This window comes from Apis mellifera, linkage group LG5 (assembly GCF_003254395.2).
Source record: "Apis mellifera strain DH4 linkage group LG5, Amel_HAv3.1, whole genome shotgun sequence".
Classification (NCBI taxonomy): Eukaryota; Metazoa; Arthropoda; class Insecta; order Hymenoptera; family Apidae; genus Apis; species Apis mellifera.
Window position 1 is genome coordinate 13,666,919 of NC_037642.1, and position 17,381 is coordinate 13,684,299.

Consider the following 17,381-nt stretch of genomic DNA (forward strand, 5'->3'; position numbering starts at 1 on the left):
TTGAAAGAATCCAATAAAACATGATCAGTAGTCATGTTTGTATATACGGTTATTACTAGTTTTGAACGATACATCGGTAATGACATACACACATAATATATATAAATATATATATATATACGTATACGTATATATGTATACCAATTGAAACGGAATAAAATTGAAATAAATTTAAATAGGACGAATCACGAGCATTAATTGTCGCTATTTGATACGCTATTTAAATGTTAACAAGTATAAAATTTGTCATCAATTATTTTACAATTTTACACACGGATTGAAATAATTTTCGTTATATGAATGATATTTTATTTTATATTCGATTTTCGTTCTATCAAAATTGAATTAATCAGATTAGAAAAAGCAAAGGTTTGTTCATCTTCACACTGCACACTCTGATTGCGAGAGCACTTCTTATGTGCTTCGTAGTCCGTTTCCACGCTTCACCGTTCCTTTTGCTTGGTCCAATACAACGGTCCGATCCCCGGCATCTTCGACGGAGGGAGTAACTTTGGTGGGGATTTCAACTTATAGTCAGCACGATATGTTCGGCAGATGGCGCGATACCTTGTCACGATTCTTTCCTGACGAACAAACGCGATAATTTCTTGTGACAACCAGTTACATTCAAATTAATATTTCCTTCTTTTTTCTTCTCCGATTCTTCGAATTCGTTTAATATTTTTACTAACCAAGTTTTTTTCCATACAAGTTAAACAACGAGTTAAATAATTATTACATATACGTAATACATTGTACAATAAATATTCCGAACAAGTTATATTACATAAAATACTTTAATTGGATCAATTAATTAAATTAACGATTATAACATAATCAATTGATAATAAATATATATATAATTAAGAATAAATATAAATGTGCACGATGAGATAAAAATAAATTAAATTACAAAATAATAAACTGATATATATATATATATTTTAATCTTGCTATAGTTACAAAAATATATACACATACGAAAGACTTAAAGGAATAATCAAAGTATAACTCGAATATTTACGAATATACATTACATATATACATACACGTATATGGAAGCTATATCGTTGAAGCGAGGATGGTCGACCAACCAGGAAGTGATCATGGGTAACTGGCCTGTTTTAAAATTGGAATCCTTCTCAGGACTCGTATAATGACTTGTCATTAAAACGGGACTTTCTCGTGCGATACCTTATTCAGTGATGAAGGTTGCCGCACGTATTCAACAACAAATTAACAATAATAAAACAATTTTTTTTTTTCACAGCTTCACTTTTCGCAACTTTCGCTGTTTTATATATATATATATATATACGGTAAAGTTTTAAAGAAAAAAAAAAATATATTTATCGACAGGAAAGAATTCTAAAATTTCCTTTAAACGCCTTTTCCCCCAATTAATGCCCGTTTTTGCTGTATATAATATTTCATAATTTAATCATGGCACAATGTTGTATTTGTAAAAATAAACGGTATAACTTCTGTGAAGATATCGATATTCGGATCCAGGCTTCGACCAAGGCCTTCAATTACTACCATACTGAGAATCACGTTGATGAAGGTTCCATCTTGTTTAACTCGATGCCGAACCATCGCAGAAAACAATTCAGACACAACGGTACTTACGTTCACCTGTAATATTTTTAAGTGGTCCTTCAAGGAGTCTTCTTCAATTGCAACCATTATTTCATGCCCCTTGTATTTTTTTTTTTAAAATTTTTTAAAAATTCACATTGGTTCTACTTTGAAGATGCGTGTTTACAATATTTTTGATTGCATTCTTGAAACCGTCTGGATCGATGGATACGTGCGAACTGTGTTCCAATATGTACTCTGCAGCTAATTCACCCTAAGTGAATAAATATAATTGAAAAAAAAAAAAAGAAAAAATTAGAAGATAAAAATTATAAATGTATGTAAATATATATAGATACTTTTCCCATGACCACCGAACGGAAAACATCCTTGAGATTTTGCCGACAACGATCATTCAGAGACACCACTAAACCGCAATCGAGAATGACCAAGCGTGGATAAGTCGGTAAGTAGTTGCGGTCGATAAATCTCCAAAACCATGTGCTAATTTTTCCGCTCGACTCATAGTTTGTTTGTACCAAAATGTTACCAGGGTGCAAGTCACAATGAATGAAATTGTCGTTAAATACCTGCAATTTACTCGATAAATTGTAATTAAAAAAATCAATAAATTCGATACCAATATTGAATCGAAAATTTACAAGATTTCCAACCATTTTTAAAATCGTTTTAACCCCCATTCTAGCCAATTTCCCTTGCAATTTGGTATTTTGATCGTCGAGATAGTTAGAAATTGGAGAACCTTCGTGAAAACTTTCCACGAGTATCTCGTGTTGCGTAAAATTTTTATAAGGTTGTGGAAATATAACTTCCTTTTTGTTAGAAAAATTTTTAGAAAATTGAATCAAATTCTCTGCTTCCAAATTCATATCGACCTTTACAAATGTCATTATAAAAATTCATAATATAATCTAATATGTAATATATATATTATATATTTATTTATATATATATTTTTTTATGTAAATATATATATTCATTGTATATAAATATTTCGTATATAAATCGATAAGTTATTAATTAACAATTAAAAATTGATTACTTGATTTTCCATTATATGGGAAAATTCATCGATACAATCGATGAGACTAAGCCATTGTAATTTAGGCATGATGAATGTTGCACATTTGCAGATTCCTCTCATTATAGAAAGATCTCTTCTAAATTAAACGAAAACGATAAAGAAAAACGATCTAGAGGTCCAAAAAGATTAGCTATTATTTCTCGTTATCTTAAGTTATAAATATAACGTACCTTAATTGTTTTTTGATTCCAGGATGTAAAACTTTTACTGCTACTGGTTGCAGTTTTCGATTGATACACATATTACCACGTTGTATTTTATCAACGTTATTATTAAATATTCTCTCTGCAATTATTTTATATCACGTGAAATATTTCTAGTAGAATTTAATCTAGTGAAATCAATATTTAATTTTCATATATTTACCAATAAAAGTAATCAGTGAACCGAATCTTAAATATTCAATAACTGTAATAAGATTCGTTTAAAATTTAAAATATATTATACATACATATATAAATACGTGTTAAGAATTACAAAAAATATAAAAATTTATATTTTTTTTTTTAAACTTAGCTTAAGCTTTTGTTGATATTTCATCATAGACATATATATATATATATATATATATATCATCCTTCGGTTTTAGAAAAAAAAAAAACAAAAAAAAAAAAAACGTGTTTAAAACGTGGTTTACTTTCAATAAATGTAGATATTTGAGGTTCCTGTGCTATATCCACTTTGGCATTTAGATCTATCCATGCCTTGTATACCTATCGATGGGATAGGAACGTAAAATAAAATCTCTTGGTCAAACTAAACTCGTTTTATTTCATTTTATATTTATACCTGAGCACAACATCCTGATCCAATAGGCATCTCGTGTTCGAATTTTACGAATATGTTCCTCCAGTTCGAACCGTATATAGCTTTAAGCAATTGTTTTGTATAAATCCATGAATGTACAGAAGCACTTTTTTGCAAATGCGATAGCGTGTGACAAATATCTTCGGGAAACAAATCTTTTCGCGTGGATGCCCATTGGCCAAATTTTATAAAAATTGGTCCAAGAAATTCGATACCTGCAATTACAACAAATCAACATATATTTTCTTTTGATTGGTAAATATTATACTTTTCCGAAGGATTATCGGGAACATGTGTCCATGTGTAAAACGTGTAATAATATATCCAACAGCCAATCCAGTAAGAACAGAACCTATCACAAATATTCTTGCCATGATTAAAATGATATCAAAGAAATTTTTACATTCTACGTTTTTTTTCGACAAATCATTTGTATAAATTTGTTGCTGATGCTCGGGCTTATAAGACAAAATAAATACACCTTTTACTACTCGTTTTGAACTCTCAAAATTACTAATACTTCTTGCTATAGATTGATGAAATCGTATCGGAGATATATATTTCATCCTTTGCCATTTTTTCCCTTGATTTTGAAATAATTTGTTCAGATGAAGTAATTTCGAAAAATTCGTATAAAAAGCCATTGTAAATCGTTAATCATGCTCAAATAGTGGATCTGCTGCCATCATCAATTAATTTTTATATACAAATTTGTTTGTTGTTCATAACTATGTTCTCCTTTCGAATTAATCCATTTTTTAATCGAAATTGTAATAAAAATGTTTCTTTTAGATATAGTAACTTGCTTGCTATTTGTAAAGGTTAAAATATATTAAAAATTCAATATCACATAAAATTATGCAAATTTTTTTTTAATTAAATTTTTTAATCATTTTTATACATATTATATTTTTAAAATACTTACTTTATATTTAATATGTTAAAATAATTATAATAAAATTGCATACATTTCTTATTTCCTCATTTGGTAACACTGTTCAATATATTCACAAATGTGTTGTTATTCGTTTGTGAAAATAGATATCTAGAAAATAGAATTTCTTTCAATGCATAAAATTTCGTAATTAAAGCATCGAATGTGTAATCGAGAAAATATAAAAAAAAAAAAAAAAGATAAAATGATTTAATGAATTCAATGAAATGAAAACTATAATTATTTTATTTTCAAAAAATTCATTTGTGTTTATACTTTTCTAACCAAACTTGATCGCCATTTATTTATGATCAATAATTAATTAATTAATTAATTAATAATATCTTTTCCAATAATTTGTTAAAATAAGCTATAAATATTATTACATAATTGAAAATCTATATACATATATGCACGCATACATAATATTCAAGAATAAAGTTAAAAAAATAACTTCCATTTACGTGCATAAAATTTAAAAATAACAATGTCGATGTATTATAGAACAACTAGAAATTTGAATTTGTTCACAATTAAAAATAAAATATGCAAATGAAATTCAATGCATAAATGAAAATACGCTGTGTTAATTTACAAAGATTTAATATAATATGAATTAATATAATATTATTAGGTAAAACCTAATAATAAGCATACAGATTTTTACATTGTTAAAAACATTGTTAAAAAGTCAATAAAATGCCTACAATAGCTAGCTCATCTTTAACATATGAAATTCTTATGTATTTAAACTCTTTTTATTTTGGTATGTTTGCTATATGTGAATTGGGTATGGGCTTCTTCAAAGCTGCGAATCTACCTTCTGGCACAAGTACTACATTTACAGAGTTTATACTCTTATTCTTCCTTATAATCACAGAAGGATCCAGAATTTACTTTGGAAGGAAAGGGAATTTGACAGAACATGGATTACCAATTCTTATTGGAGTTATTTTAACAGTACCCAGCTCCTTAGCAACATTATATTTTTTATTCTGGCAAAATTATGTACTCAAATTAGAAGTAATTCTTTGCAGCATACAATTGGTACTTTTAGCATCTGAATTAATTATTTCTATTTCGTGTCTTATAGCCATTTATAAACCTTCATCTCCAGAAGAATGAACAATCATATTAATATTCAAGAATTCAATTACATCGCATTGTATGTTTCTGTATATTAATAAAAGTGAAAGTCAATCTAATCGTTTTAATCTATATAAAAATGTATGTTTAATATTCGTATTAAGAATATCATTTTATTTTCTAATGATAACAAAATGTTAAAAAACATTTTACAAATAGATATTCTATAAATTAATGCCATATGAAAAAGATGTATAATCAATTTTCTTTTTTTTTATTGATCCTTTTTTTTTTTTTTCTATAAAAATGACATTTTCGTCTATAATAAAATAAATATTTCTTAAATAAATAATATACTTTTTAGATCTTATTATTTTTAACATGTATTTATATTATATATGTATATTTTTAAAGTAATCTACCTAAAAGTACATTAATAAATAATGAATTCTAAAACTGGATGCAATCAATTGATCAAAACAACAAATGATTATTTTCAGTGTAAAATATGTATAATGTTATATAAAAAAAATCATTATCAACATTTAATACGAATTGATAATTTTTTGATAATTAGAAATATTTAACAGAATATATATGAGTTTAAAAAAAAAAAAGTATTAAAAATTTCATAAAATTTGTACCTATATTTTTTTGTTTTAAATTAATCTTTTGTTAAAATTAATCTTTTATACTATTTGCCGCAGCTCTACGTCTTCTGATTGCGCGTAGTCGATTGTTACAATATATTCGTAAAAATACCGAACCAAATACTAGTAAAATTCCAATAATGCCGATAATTGTTACGTGATGATGATATACTAGACAGGATAATAAAATAGCCAAACCCTGAAAAAAAAAAAGAAACGATATTTTTAAGATAATAATAATGATATCTATTAATAATGACATATGCAAAGAAAAATTAATTACTTGTCGTATAGTCATCATAATCACAAATGTTACTGGTCCAAATTTAGATATTGTATAAAAGATATACAATTGACCGCTTGCAGAAAAAATTGATATAAGCGAGCAATCCACAATAAACCTAGGATACTGGATAACAATAAAGATATTAAATTATTACTACAATTAAATATATATATTTCAACTAATTAATCAATCACCTTTGTCATAAATGAAAATATAAGTGGAAAACTTGATTGTTGAAATAAAGACATTGCAGTTAATAAACAAGAAAACATATTGACTATACACATCATTTGCACACTTGTTGCACCATACTCCACAAATAATGCACTTTGCCAGGTACTTGTAAAACTATCTAGTAATAAATAACCTCCTAAGAGAATAATACCGGACACAGTAGTAGCTCCATCTGAAATCATTGATATTTATTATTAAAAAATACTAATTACTATTAAAAAAATTTATTCTATTAAAAAAATTGAAATTACATTAAAATAAAAAATCACATACCGTTTTTATAATCTGAACTATCTAACATAAATAATGTCATTCCAATGGAAATGAGTATAGCTGTAACATATTCATAATATTCATATGTAGTATGTGAAACTATTTTTCCCATAATCATTACAGGAATTATTTTTGAAGCTTTTGCCAATACCTAAAATGTATATAATTATTGAACAATGCTCTATAAATAATAAAGAAAACAAAATAATAAAAATTTGACTACCTGTGTTGGAAAACTGACATATTTTAAAGCTTCATATTGACACCAACTGCTCATAATATTCGATAGAGAACAAAATGCATATTTGTAGAGAGGTGCTTTATGCTGTGGTTGTCTTCGAATTATTAAATATAATCCCGACATTAGAAATGCAAGAATTCGATTTACAAATACTAAAAACTGTGAATCTTGAAAGCGATCTTTGTTGCCAGCAACATCTTCATATTCCTAAAGAATTTTTAATAAATATTTTCATATTATACAAATTTTTTCTGCAATTAACAATTGAATCATCTTGTATTAAAATATTCAATAATAATGGCACGTAATTAATGTTATAATTTGTTGTATTCTAAATATCAAAAAATATTAAAAGTCTATGTTTAAAAATATAATACAATAATAGAATATAAAATTATTATGCTTTGTTACAAAAAAAATTTTAATGATGTAAATATAATTATTAAATGATTAAATATTAAAACAAAATTAATAAAATATTTTACTATGTATACATTATAAATATAGTATAATATATGTTTGTATATTGATTAAAATTGTTTGTTTAATCCTTTCATATTATTCAGATTATAATTTATTACAATGATTAACGATTCAAATATATAAAATTTATCTGTATTATTTATTAAATGATTTATACCTGAGTCATTATTTTCTCTTGTAAGTAACCCCATGTTAAATAACTGATTTGTAATCCCAAGAAGCAGTACAAGAGTAGCAAAGCATCTTGTGTAAAAGTACGTTGGCTATGATTTGATGGTGTGGATGAATAAGATGAATCCAATAATCCTGTTTCACAATGTCCCACAAAACATGAATGTACTAATTTGGGTATACATCCTTTACCTGTTTAAAAAAAATTACAATTTCAAATAAAAAAATATATACATATTCTTTTCATTCTTATTTATTAATATATTTTTCTATTTACCTCCCCTTTGAATATATTTGGTATAACGTACATACTTATATATGAGACAACCTGGCAATAATACAGTAGTATAACTCAGTAAATTTATACACAATTTAATAATCCAATTATATGAGGAAATTTTTACAAAATTTTCTCCATTATTCATAAGAGATTTAATAATTTCGCTAGCTCCAAATATAAGACTCACTGAAAGTAGTAGCAATATGCTACAGAAAAAATTATTTTAACAAATGAAAAATATCATCCAGAAATTTTTTACATATATATTTAATTTCTTAACAGTAAGAGAGAAAAAAAAATGAAACACAATATTAATACTTAATACTATTCAAACAATTTCGTATTTGGAACTCACCAAATTACAATATCACCCAAAAAATTTCGCATTGTTCAAAATTATAGTGAAATTTTAATAAAAATAAATAATCATAAATTAACGATTATCATATTTTCGTCTTTCAACATCAAATGTTTTACGATTATATTTAAAAATATATAAATTGAATTATTACAATAATCTGCAACTAATACCATACTACATGTTGCACCATACTACATATTTTTAATACACAGTATTGCTTAAATCATTTTTAAAAATCTATTTACAAACAAGATGTAGATGTGATCATTAAAAATTTTTTTCATTAAAAATCAATGATAAAAAATTACAGTTTAATAATATCCCATTAATAATTTAAATATCTAAAAATATATCATCAAATCATCGTTTTGAATATGTCAAATCAATTTTATTTTTCTAGCAACTAGTATAACAAAATAATATCTGTTGATAAAATACTCATTATATATGTATATATATATATATATATACATATATATGTATATTACATATATATTATATATTGTTAAATCTATGCATGCATTATTATTGATTGTTCATTTTTTTTATTTAAGAGCTTAAATTAAAAAATTAAAAAATTTTTCTCTTGAAATTATACATATAATTAAAATTAAAATTATAAATTTTTTACATATTTTTAATAATCGAGCGTATTTTTTTTTTTTTCGTTAATGAAAAGTATTAAAATGAAATATATATACGCTTTAATTTAATTAAAGGATTATTTTAAATACATAATTTTTTTTCTTTTTCGTAAAAATATTATATCTATATATTTGACTTATATCTAGAATTATAAATGTAATAAAGTAATATTTTCATTTGTATAATACATGTATTATTTATTCACTTATATTTCAGTTGCAATAATTATGTATAATTAGTATGACAATCTATATTACGGCTATACAATGGTTACAATGTAAAAGTTTATTAAAAGGAAGAAAAATATAAATATTTTTTATAAAAGAAAACCTTGATGATAAAAATTAAATAACAATGAATGTTATAGGTAAGAAAAATAATTAAAAATAAGATAAAAAATATTAATTGTTATTATTTATGGAGGATGACATATTTTTATCCCCTCCCTAAAGAATTCCGCCAGTAAACGAACTCAATGTAAAGTTTACGCGGCAATTGCCACGATGATGCAACTATTTTTGTGATATTAAATATAAAAATTTATTCGTAATATTTCATATATTATTCATTAAATAAAACATAATAAATATAATTTATACATATATATATATATATTAATTATATATATAATATATATATATTAATTTTTTTAAGCAAAAACTGTATTTATGCTAAAGATGACTACTTCTATTTGCAAAATGTATAAAAGACCATTTACAGTATGTATAGAAGGTAATATAGGAAGCGGGAAAACTACATTTTTAAGTCATTTCAAAGAATTTAACAATACTACAGTTCTACAAGAACCAGTAGAACTTTGGCGAAATGTTGGTGGAACAAATTTATTGGTAAGATTTCTAAAAGATTCCTAAGATTTCTTAAATATAAATTTTTATACATTATTTCAATAATTACATATATCTTATATTATATTATAGAATTATTTTATTCATATATAAATATTATATTGTATTTATATATATAAAATTAATAAATATCTATTTAAAATATTTAGGAATTAATGTATACAGATCCTAAACGTTATAGTTTTTTATTTCAATCTTATGTACAATTGACAATGTTACAACTTCATACTTATAAATCTTTAATGCCCTATAAAATCATGGAAAGGTCAGTGTTTAGTTCAAGATGTTTTATAGAAAATATGAAACGTAAAAAATTGTTACATGATGTAGAAGTAGTGATTTTGGAAGATTGGTATGATTGGTGTATAGAAAATGCTGATATAGAAACAGATTTAATAGGTATGTTATTTTAAATATATAATTATATAAATATATAAATATGACATATTACACAGTTAACAATGATCAATTATTATTTTCATATATAACATAGTTTATTTGAGAACATCACCAGATGTTGTATATCACAGAATGAAAACAAGAGCAAGAAAAGAAGAAAGCCTTGTATCATTAGAATATTTAAAACAACTTCACAATATTCATGATGAATGGCTTTATTATCAAACATTATTCACTGTACCAGCACCAGTTTTAGTATTAGATGGAAACAAAAATTTAGAAGAGATGGTTAAAGAATTTGAAAATTGTAAAGATCAGATTTATGGTAAAAAAGAAACAGAAAAAAATTAAATAAAAATATTGCATCTTTGCTAATGCATTTCTTATTAATGCATTTGAAATAGAATATTTAACTGAAAAACTATGGATCATGGTTTAATTTAAGAAAAATTTTTGGTATTATAATAGGATTCCGATTATCTGAAGTAATCTAATTAATTGGCAGATTTGATCTGACTATTTTTTAGCAATTATTGCGATTCATATTTTTATAAAGAAAAAAAAGTCATGGCCATGCGCATTTAGCAGTGACATTGATACTAAATAATTGATGAAGGATTCATGTGTTTTTTAACATATGTATTATGTAAATATCGTAATTCGTAATTGTTTTTAACGTAATAATACGCTTATATGCGGATATTATTAACAACTCTATTCTTTTGTTAATTACTTCTAATTCAGATTTAATTAAGATAATGTATTATATTTTACATGTAATGTTTTTTACAATTATTCTTAGATTATATTTTAAGATCTGAAAATCACTATGAATAATAATGAAGTATAAATAATATCAAAGAAAATAATAATATAACTAATATCTAAATATATCCGGCATATTTAATTATTCAGTATTTTCTCAATTCTAAGCATTCTATTGTATTATTTTTTGATTAAATATTTTTATTAAATTGTGGATATTTTCAAATATTCATAAAATATTAACTTTGATAGCTCATATAAGTTTAAATATTTTGAAATATCTCATATCAATACAATATCAATTCAGTATCAATTACAATAATGTGATAAAAAATATAAATATATAAATTTCATTTTTAAAATCCGATATTCGAATTTATTCTAATATCATATAAAGACATTGCAAAATTATATAAATGAGAGCATCATGTATTTTTCTTGATATCATATAATTTTTGTTTGAAACATTTTTTTATATATTATATTCTTGTCATATTTGTTCTAAGAGATTAAAATGGGACATCTTATAGATAAGAAGAGAATAGAAATAATAAAGAATAAGAAAAACTAAAAAATAAAGACAAAGAAATATTTATGAATTTATATAATTATTTTTTGAAAGTCAATTTTGTTTTCTTAAATAGAATATAGAAATATAGACATTGAATAAAATTTTTTAATATATAAATAAACATTATATTATTTTCTAAAAAATACTTCTAAATCATTTCAAGTTAAAAACTATTAAGTTTTTAGAGATATTAGTTTAAGAGATATTCAATTATTATTAAATATTTTGTAAAATTAATAATTTTTCTCATATAATATTTTCTTATAGAGAATCTTGAGATATATTAACTTATGTATGTAAAAAGAACATAAAAAGATAAAATTGAGCTTCTTTTAATAATGAGTTTAGTAACGAAAAAATTATTAATGTTAGAATATGATCCTTTAAAATCTTTTAACTTTTATGTGAAACATTTTTTAATATTATGAAAGCAAAATATAAGATATTCTAAATGAATTATATGGGACATATATATATATATATATATTATTTTATGTAATATGTATTCTGTATATTATTTTTTTATAGTATACATAAATAAGATATATACATATTATCTATAACAAAACACTCTACGAAAACATTAAATATTTCGATTTCCTATTTACTATTTTCTATCTCATTTTATCTTATCACCTTATATATGTTCCAATTATATGCTTCAGTTGTTGATGTATCTCATATTTCGATCCATTTTCATTCTTTATAACATATGTATCTTTTCTATATTTATTTACCATTTCTATACTTATTTGTTGTCATTGTTTCAAAATTTTTTAAATCGTCTTTTTAACAATTTTCTTATTCTAAAAATATTTATCTTTTGCCTATTTATCTTACAAATTGCTGAAGAATTCAGTCATATATCAGATAACTCATATAAATTTATACATGAAATTTAATATTAAAAATATATAATATTTAATATTTAATATTAAAAAATGTTTTGAATAAAAATTAAATGATTTTAGAAAAACTATTTTCTGACATTATTCATTTTATTTTAGATAGATGTATAAAAAAATGCACAATTTTTTAAATAAAAAAATAATAATACGAAATAACAAAAATAAAACAATACATTTTTTTAATGAATGAATAAATGTTCTCGTATTCTTTATAAAAAATTATTACTCTATGAAAAATAAAAAATTTTTAATTTAAGAGATAATTTAATGCAATTAAATATTTTTTAAATTAATGATTTTTTGCTAAAAATATTTCAATATTTTTTTATAAAAAATAATACATTTAATGTGAAGAATATAGTTCTTTAAAAAAAAAAAATTTGATTATGAAAATCAAATTGCTTTTATCTATATAATATAAATATAAATATTACCAAATTGTGCTTTTTTTTTTGTAAATATTCAGCTTTTATCTGATAAATATTTTATTACGGAAAAGAATATTGACCAATATGATAATACCAAATAAGATATATATATCTTGTATACAATAATTAAATATTTAGAAATAACAAATGAATAAGATAAGAATCGATAATGATTCAGATATGGATGGTACAATGTATATTTTATGAATATATTTTAGTCGATGGTGGTAATGGTACTCTCATGAATACTGATATATCGATATCAATATTGATATTAATATCAATTATTATTATATTATTTGTAATAATTTATTTATTAAAAAAAATAAATCACAAATAAAAGTTAATTTCTTACAATTTTATATCTTATCAATATATCTTATTTTTTTTCTAATTATTGGATACTAAAATATTTATTTAATTAATAAGATTAATTTTTATTTATAATTAATAAATATAATAATTTATAATTAATAAATTTAAACATGACTGAAACATAAATCATTAAAAAAATCTAATACATATATACAATATCACATATTAAGAAACATTACATCAAATTTTTGCGAACGGATACCAATTGTTCCGCACAATCGTATTCTTTGCATGTCCATAATATATTTATCAATTTACCGATTTCTGCATCTTTTGTATTAGCTTGTTTCCAATCGAGAAATATTTGATAGATTACCTAAAAAAGTGGCCATTAATATGACAATTTTTAATAATAATAATAAATAAAAATATGAGCATTAAAATCAAATTTACTTCACTTATGCCTCTGTATTTATAATTTTCTTCGAATTGTTCAATTTGACCATCCAAATATAGTAATTTTCTAGCGACATCTTTCCAACCATGTCCAATATAAGTCTTAATAGTAAATATATCATCTAAAGTAATTTCATCACTGCAAGTACATAAACGTTCTACTTCTATTGGCATTTGGCGGGTTTTCGATTTTACGTCTTCTTCAACCTTATTCTTAGAAAATTGATTAATATTACAAATATAACTGGTTCTCGAACCAATTTTCACATCACTCGAATTAATTATATTATAATTTATGACATGTGATCCCTTTGCTATAAAATAAAAAAACAATCACTTCAATACGAACAAAGTTAGGCAGATTCTATTTTTTTTTTTTTTTCAATAAACGAGTGATTAACACTTACAAGATTTATGTTGCTTTGGTTTTTTTTTCGTTTTAATATTCGGCCTTCCATGTTCTTTTGAATCATGTACAGAACTTTTTGTATCATTCAGATGTTGTTCTTTGGTAGGATAATTAACGCCCGTGACAGGTATTGCATCGCTCTTTTCGGATGTTATATTATTTCGTGTAAATTGAGATTCTGTAGCAGTACTGGATTTCTTTGTTTCATCGTTTATTGATTCTAAATTGTGCGTATATCCTTTAATCGGTATTCGCGGTGGATCAGGTTTTGCATCGGTCGTTAACATGTGAAAACGACGAGATAAATTCGAAAGTATTGACATTTTCTTTAAAATTTATATATCATTTAAAGAAAATATCTTTTTATGTTGTTTCTCTTTTTCTAAAAAATATTATATGAATATTAAATTTTTTGATAAAACAACTTTCTATTAAAAAAAAAAATATAAATATATTTTCAAATAGATAAAATATACTTTTAAATGAATTAATTGAATATATCAATATTTTAATTGTTTCTATATGCTCGATTTTATTAATTACACGTATTTCAATTTTATATACTGTATTAATATAAAAGAACAATTCGGTAAGAAACTCATATTTTTCTATATTAATTTATAATATTTTAATAACATTTTTTTTATTTATCTCTATAATACAAAATCCTTAATTTTCTTCTTTTGAATATATATATTCTAATTACAAGTTAAATTATGCGATATATTTTATTACTACAATTGCTAAGATACAAAAACGTATAAAAATAATTATTATACTATTATATATATATAATCATCAATTAAAGAAAGAAAAATAGAAAGATAATAAACAGAAAAAAATTCTAATGTGATTAAAAATACTAACCATATGAATATGATTTCCATGACCTCAAGATGATCTGGGTTTTCCAGAAATAAAACCGGTTCTCTATATATAATATATAATTTTCAAGTAACAATAAGCAAATACTTAGAAGCTGAATAGATAAATAATTACATAGCTATTATTTTTGTCTATCATTTTTGATCAATTGATTGATTTACACATTTAAATTAATAATAATTAATATTAATTTGCCTTCGTGAATCATTTCAAAAACACCATATTCCAAATAAAATATCTTTTCTTCGAATAATATTTACTATATATTAATTTCTAGAAAGCATAAAAGCGCAACAGGTTTTAAAAGTTATACTTGATGTTAGTTTTCTTTTTTTTTTTATTAATTATTATATATATTCAAATGATATAGAGTATTTTTCGAATACTTGCATCTTAAAATATTTATTTTATATAAACATTTTTTAAAACAAAATTAATGTAATGTTAAAAAAAAACTTACAACTTCTTTTAACTCGAATTTATCTTTTCCTTATTTTCGAATGTTATACACACTCATTTTTATATATAATGACATTTGTTATAAACAAAAATTTATCAATATATATAGTTATTATATTATATATAATTAATATTTCGCGTTAATATTTTGATTATAGTCACTCAATAAAAATCTGCTTACGTACTTAAGTAATAAGTACTAAATGCTTATGAAAGAAGCGAATGCGTTATTAAAATATTTCATATAACCACAGATGAAATACAGAACAGACTAACAGACCTATTGTCTTATGAGATTTTATGTTCTATGTTTTTTAAAAAACCAATCGTACAAAAAATCAGTGATTTTGATATGCCCTCTATGATTTAGAGCGCTAAATTTAAGAACGAACTACAAGAAATTGATAGAACAGTAAAAATAATAAAATATGAATGGGGAAAATTTTTTAAAAAATTATGAACTATCTCAAGATTCTACGGAAAAACTTAAAATAATTAAAGAAAAATTAAAAGAAGATATAAATCAGGCTGATCCTTGGTGGCAAGTTGTAAATAGAAAGGTTAGTATTATTATAACATTAATATTTTAAAAAGAATATTATATTTATGAGATATAATAATGATATTTGATTCAGAAAGCAGAAATAACATATATGAATGAAGAAGAAACCTTGAATGAGAGTAATGAGAATGAAAATTGTAGTGATATTATAACTGAGACATCAGATCAACTTTTATCCACGCAATTTTATTTTACACAATTTGACAAATCCGTTCACAAAAATACTAAACAAGAACATGTACCAAAATTTGATCTAACAGAATATCTTTTGGAAGGATTAGAGTGTCCTAATGGAAAATTGGATTTAAGTCAATTAGAAAATTTAACAGATATAGAATTTATAGAAATAATTTGTAATTTGGAAAAAAAATTGAGTACATTGGGTATATATAATTTATGTTATACCATGAATAATATGACATTGGAACAACGTATGAAATATGCAGAAATACTTCATACTCATTTATTATTACCAAAGGTGATATTTATATTATTAATTATAAATATAAAATATAATTAATAATAATTAATAATAATATATGAAGAATTAATTATATAAAATATTCTATAAGTGCAATTAATAATATTTCTTAATATTTTTATAGATTATTGCTTTAAAAGAACCTACAAGATCACTTGTATCTGTTTTAATAGAGTGTACTAAAAAATTTCCAGATGATATTCAGAAATTAATTTTTATTCCTCTCTTAAATATTGATTTAATAGATACAACAATTATTATTGCTATAATAAATGCTTTCGAATTTGAAAGGTATAGTGTTCTTATAACGTAAGTATTATTATATTTTATTATTAATTAAATAAACTTTAAAAATATCTGAAATGTTAAAAATTTAGTGATTTTTACAGGGATTATTTAACGAATGTGAAAGAATTAAAATTATGGCATATTTCTTTTTTACAAACTTTAATTTCTACCAAAATAGATATTTCCATGAATAACAAACTTATACAATTATTACATGAAAAAGCAACTGATTTTAGCAAAGATAAAAATTTTGGAAAGTTTATATTATCATTTATAAAATTAAATATTAAATTTTCTAATGAACAAATACATTTACTATGGGAAATAGGAAATATTAATCAAACATTATTTAAAAAACCTGTACAAAATATATTAAAATCTATGTTATCCTTGTAAATATTATAAACAGTATATTATGAAAAATTATATATGATAAATTTTATTTTTTTATTATA

The 17,381-nt window shown here is 22.8% G+C and overlaps 7 protein-coding genes across 12 annotated transcripts; 3 read left to right on the forward strand and 4 right to left on the reverse strand.

Moving 5' to 3' along the window:
* Positions 1–1,369: 1,369 nt before the first annotated feature.
* On the reverse strand, positions 1,370–1,707 carry LOC113218763 (uncharacterized aarF domain-containing protein kinase 2-like). Its single transcript, XM_026440611.1, has one exon. The coding sequence runs from the start codon at positions 1,684–1,686 to the stop codon at positions 1,438–1,440; it is 249 nt and encodes an 82-aa protein (XP_026296396.1). The 5' UTR covers positions 1,687–1,707; the 3' UTR covers positions 1,370–1,437.
* An 8-nt stretch (positions 1,708–1,715) lies between these two features.
* On the reverse strand, positions 1,716–4,852 carry LOC726776 (uncharacterized aarF domain-containing protein kinase 2). Of its 4 annotated transcripts, XM_026440606.1 has the most exons (10): positions 4,416–4,848; positions 3,759–4,299; positions 3,473–3,705; positions 3,321–3,396; positions 3,050–3,091; positions 2,854–2,968; positions 2,642–2,759; positions 2,253–2,474; positions 1,938–2,168; positions 1,716–1,852 (listed from the first exon to the last, which is right to left on the reverse strand). In XM_026440606.1, the coding sequence occupies exons 2-10, from the start codon at positions 4,132–4,134 to the stop codon at positions 1,724–1,726; spliced, it is 1,542 nt and encodes a 513-aa protein (XP_026296391.1). In that variant the 5' UTR covers positions 4,135–4,299; positions 4,416–4,848; the 3' UTR covers positions 1,716–1,723. The 4 variants fall into 4 exon arrangements, with proteins under 4 accessions (XP_026296391.1, XP_026296392.1, XP_026296390.1 ...); XM_026440607.1 differs by having other exon boundaries at positions 1,938–2,474; positions 3,972–4,299; positions 4,416–4,852; XM_026440605.1 differs by having other exon boundaries at positions 1,938–2,474; positions 4,416–4,849.
* A 126-nt stretch (positions 4,853–4,978) lies between these two features.
* Positions 4,979–5,629, forward strand: LOC102656287 (transmembrane protein 216). The gene has a single exon (XM_006570233.3). It carries the CDS (start codon positions 5,124–5,126, stop codon positions 5,547–5,549), a length of 426 nt encoding a protein of 141 aa, XP_006570296.1. The 5' UTR covers positions 4,979–5,123; the 3' UTR covers positions 5,550–5,629.
* Positions 5,630–5,800: 171 nt separating this feature from the next.
* Positions 5,801–8,515, reverse strand: LOC412435 (adenosine 3'-phospho 5'-phosphosulfate transporter 1). The gene is made up of 8 exons (XM_395892.7): positions 8,484–8,515; positions 8,126–8,334; positions 7,835–8,040; positions 7,177–7,401; positions 6,954–7,104; positions 6,641–6,852; positions 6,444–6,569; positions 5,801–6,359 (listed from the first exon to the last, which is right to left on the reverse strand). Exons 1-8 carry the CDS (start codon positions 8,513–8,515, stop codon positions 6,192–6,194), a joined length of 1,329 nt encoding a protein of 442 aa, XP_395892.2. The 3' UTR covers positions 5,801–6,191.
* Positions 8,516–9,352: 837 nt separating this feature from the next.
* LOC552840 (deoxynucleoside kinase) lies at positions 9,353–10,820 on the forward strand. The gene is made up of 4 exons (XM_006570234.3): positions 9,353–9,501; positions 9,789–9,982; positions 10,150–10,399; positions 10,494–10,820. The coding sequence occupies exons 1-4, from the start codon at positions 9,489–9,491 to the stop codon at positions 10,748–10,750; spliced, it is 714 nt and encodes a 237-aa protein (XP_006570297.1). The 5' UTR covers positions 9,353–9,488; the 3' UTR covers positions 10,751–10,820.
* A 2,058-nt stretch (positions 10,821–12,878) lies between these two features.
* On the reverse strand, positions 12,879–15,867 carry Imd (immune deficiency). 3 transcript variants are annotated; one of them, NM_001163717.1, is given in 5 exon segments: positions 12,879–13,762; positions 13,840–14,156; positions 14,250–14,633; positions 15,119–15,409; positions 15,597–15,867. In NM_001163717.1, coding segments are annotated over 3 exon segments (783 nt in total). In that variant the 5' UTR covers positions 14,575–14,633; positions 15,119–15,409; positions 15,597–15,867; the 3' UTR covers positions 12,879–13,621.
* Positions 15,868–15,988: 121 nt separating this feature from the next.
* LOC107964403 lies at positions 15,989–17,379 on the forward strand. The gene is made up of 4 exons (XM_026440616.1): positions 15,989–16,155; positions 16,231–16,635; positions 16,763–16,947; positions 17,028–17,379. The coding sequence occupies exons 1-4, from the start codon at positions 16,024–16,026 to the stop codon at positions 17,320–17,322; spliced, it is 1,017 nt and encodes a 338-aa protein (XP_026296401.1). The 5' UTR covers positions 15,989–16,023; the 3' UTR covers positions 17,323–17,379.
* Positions 17,380–17,381: the final 2 nt, after the last annotated feature.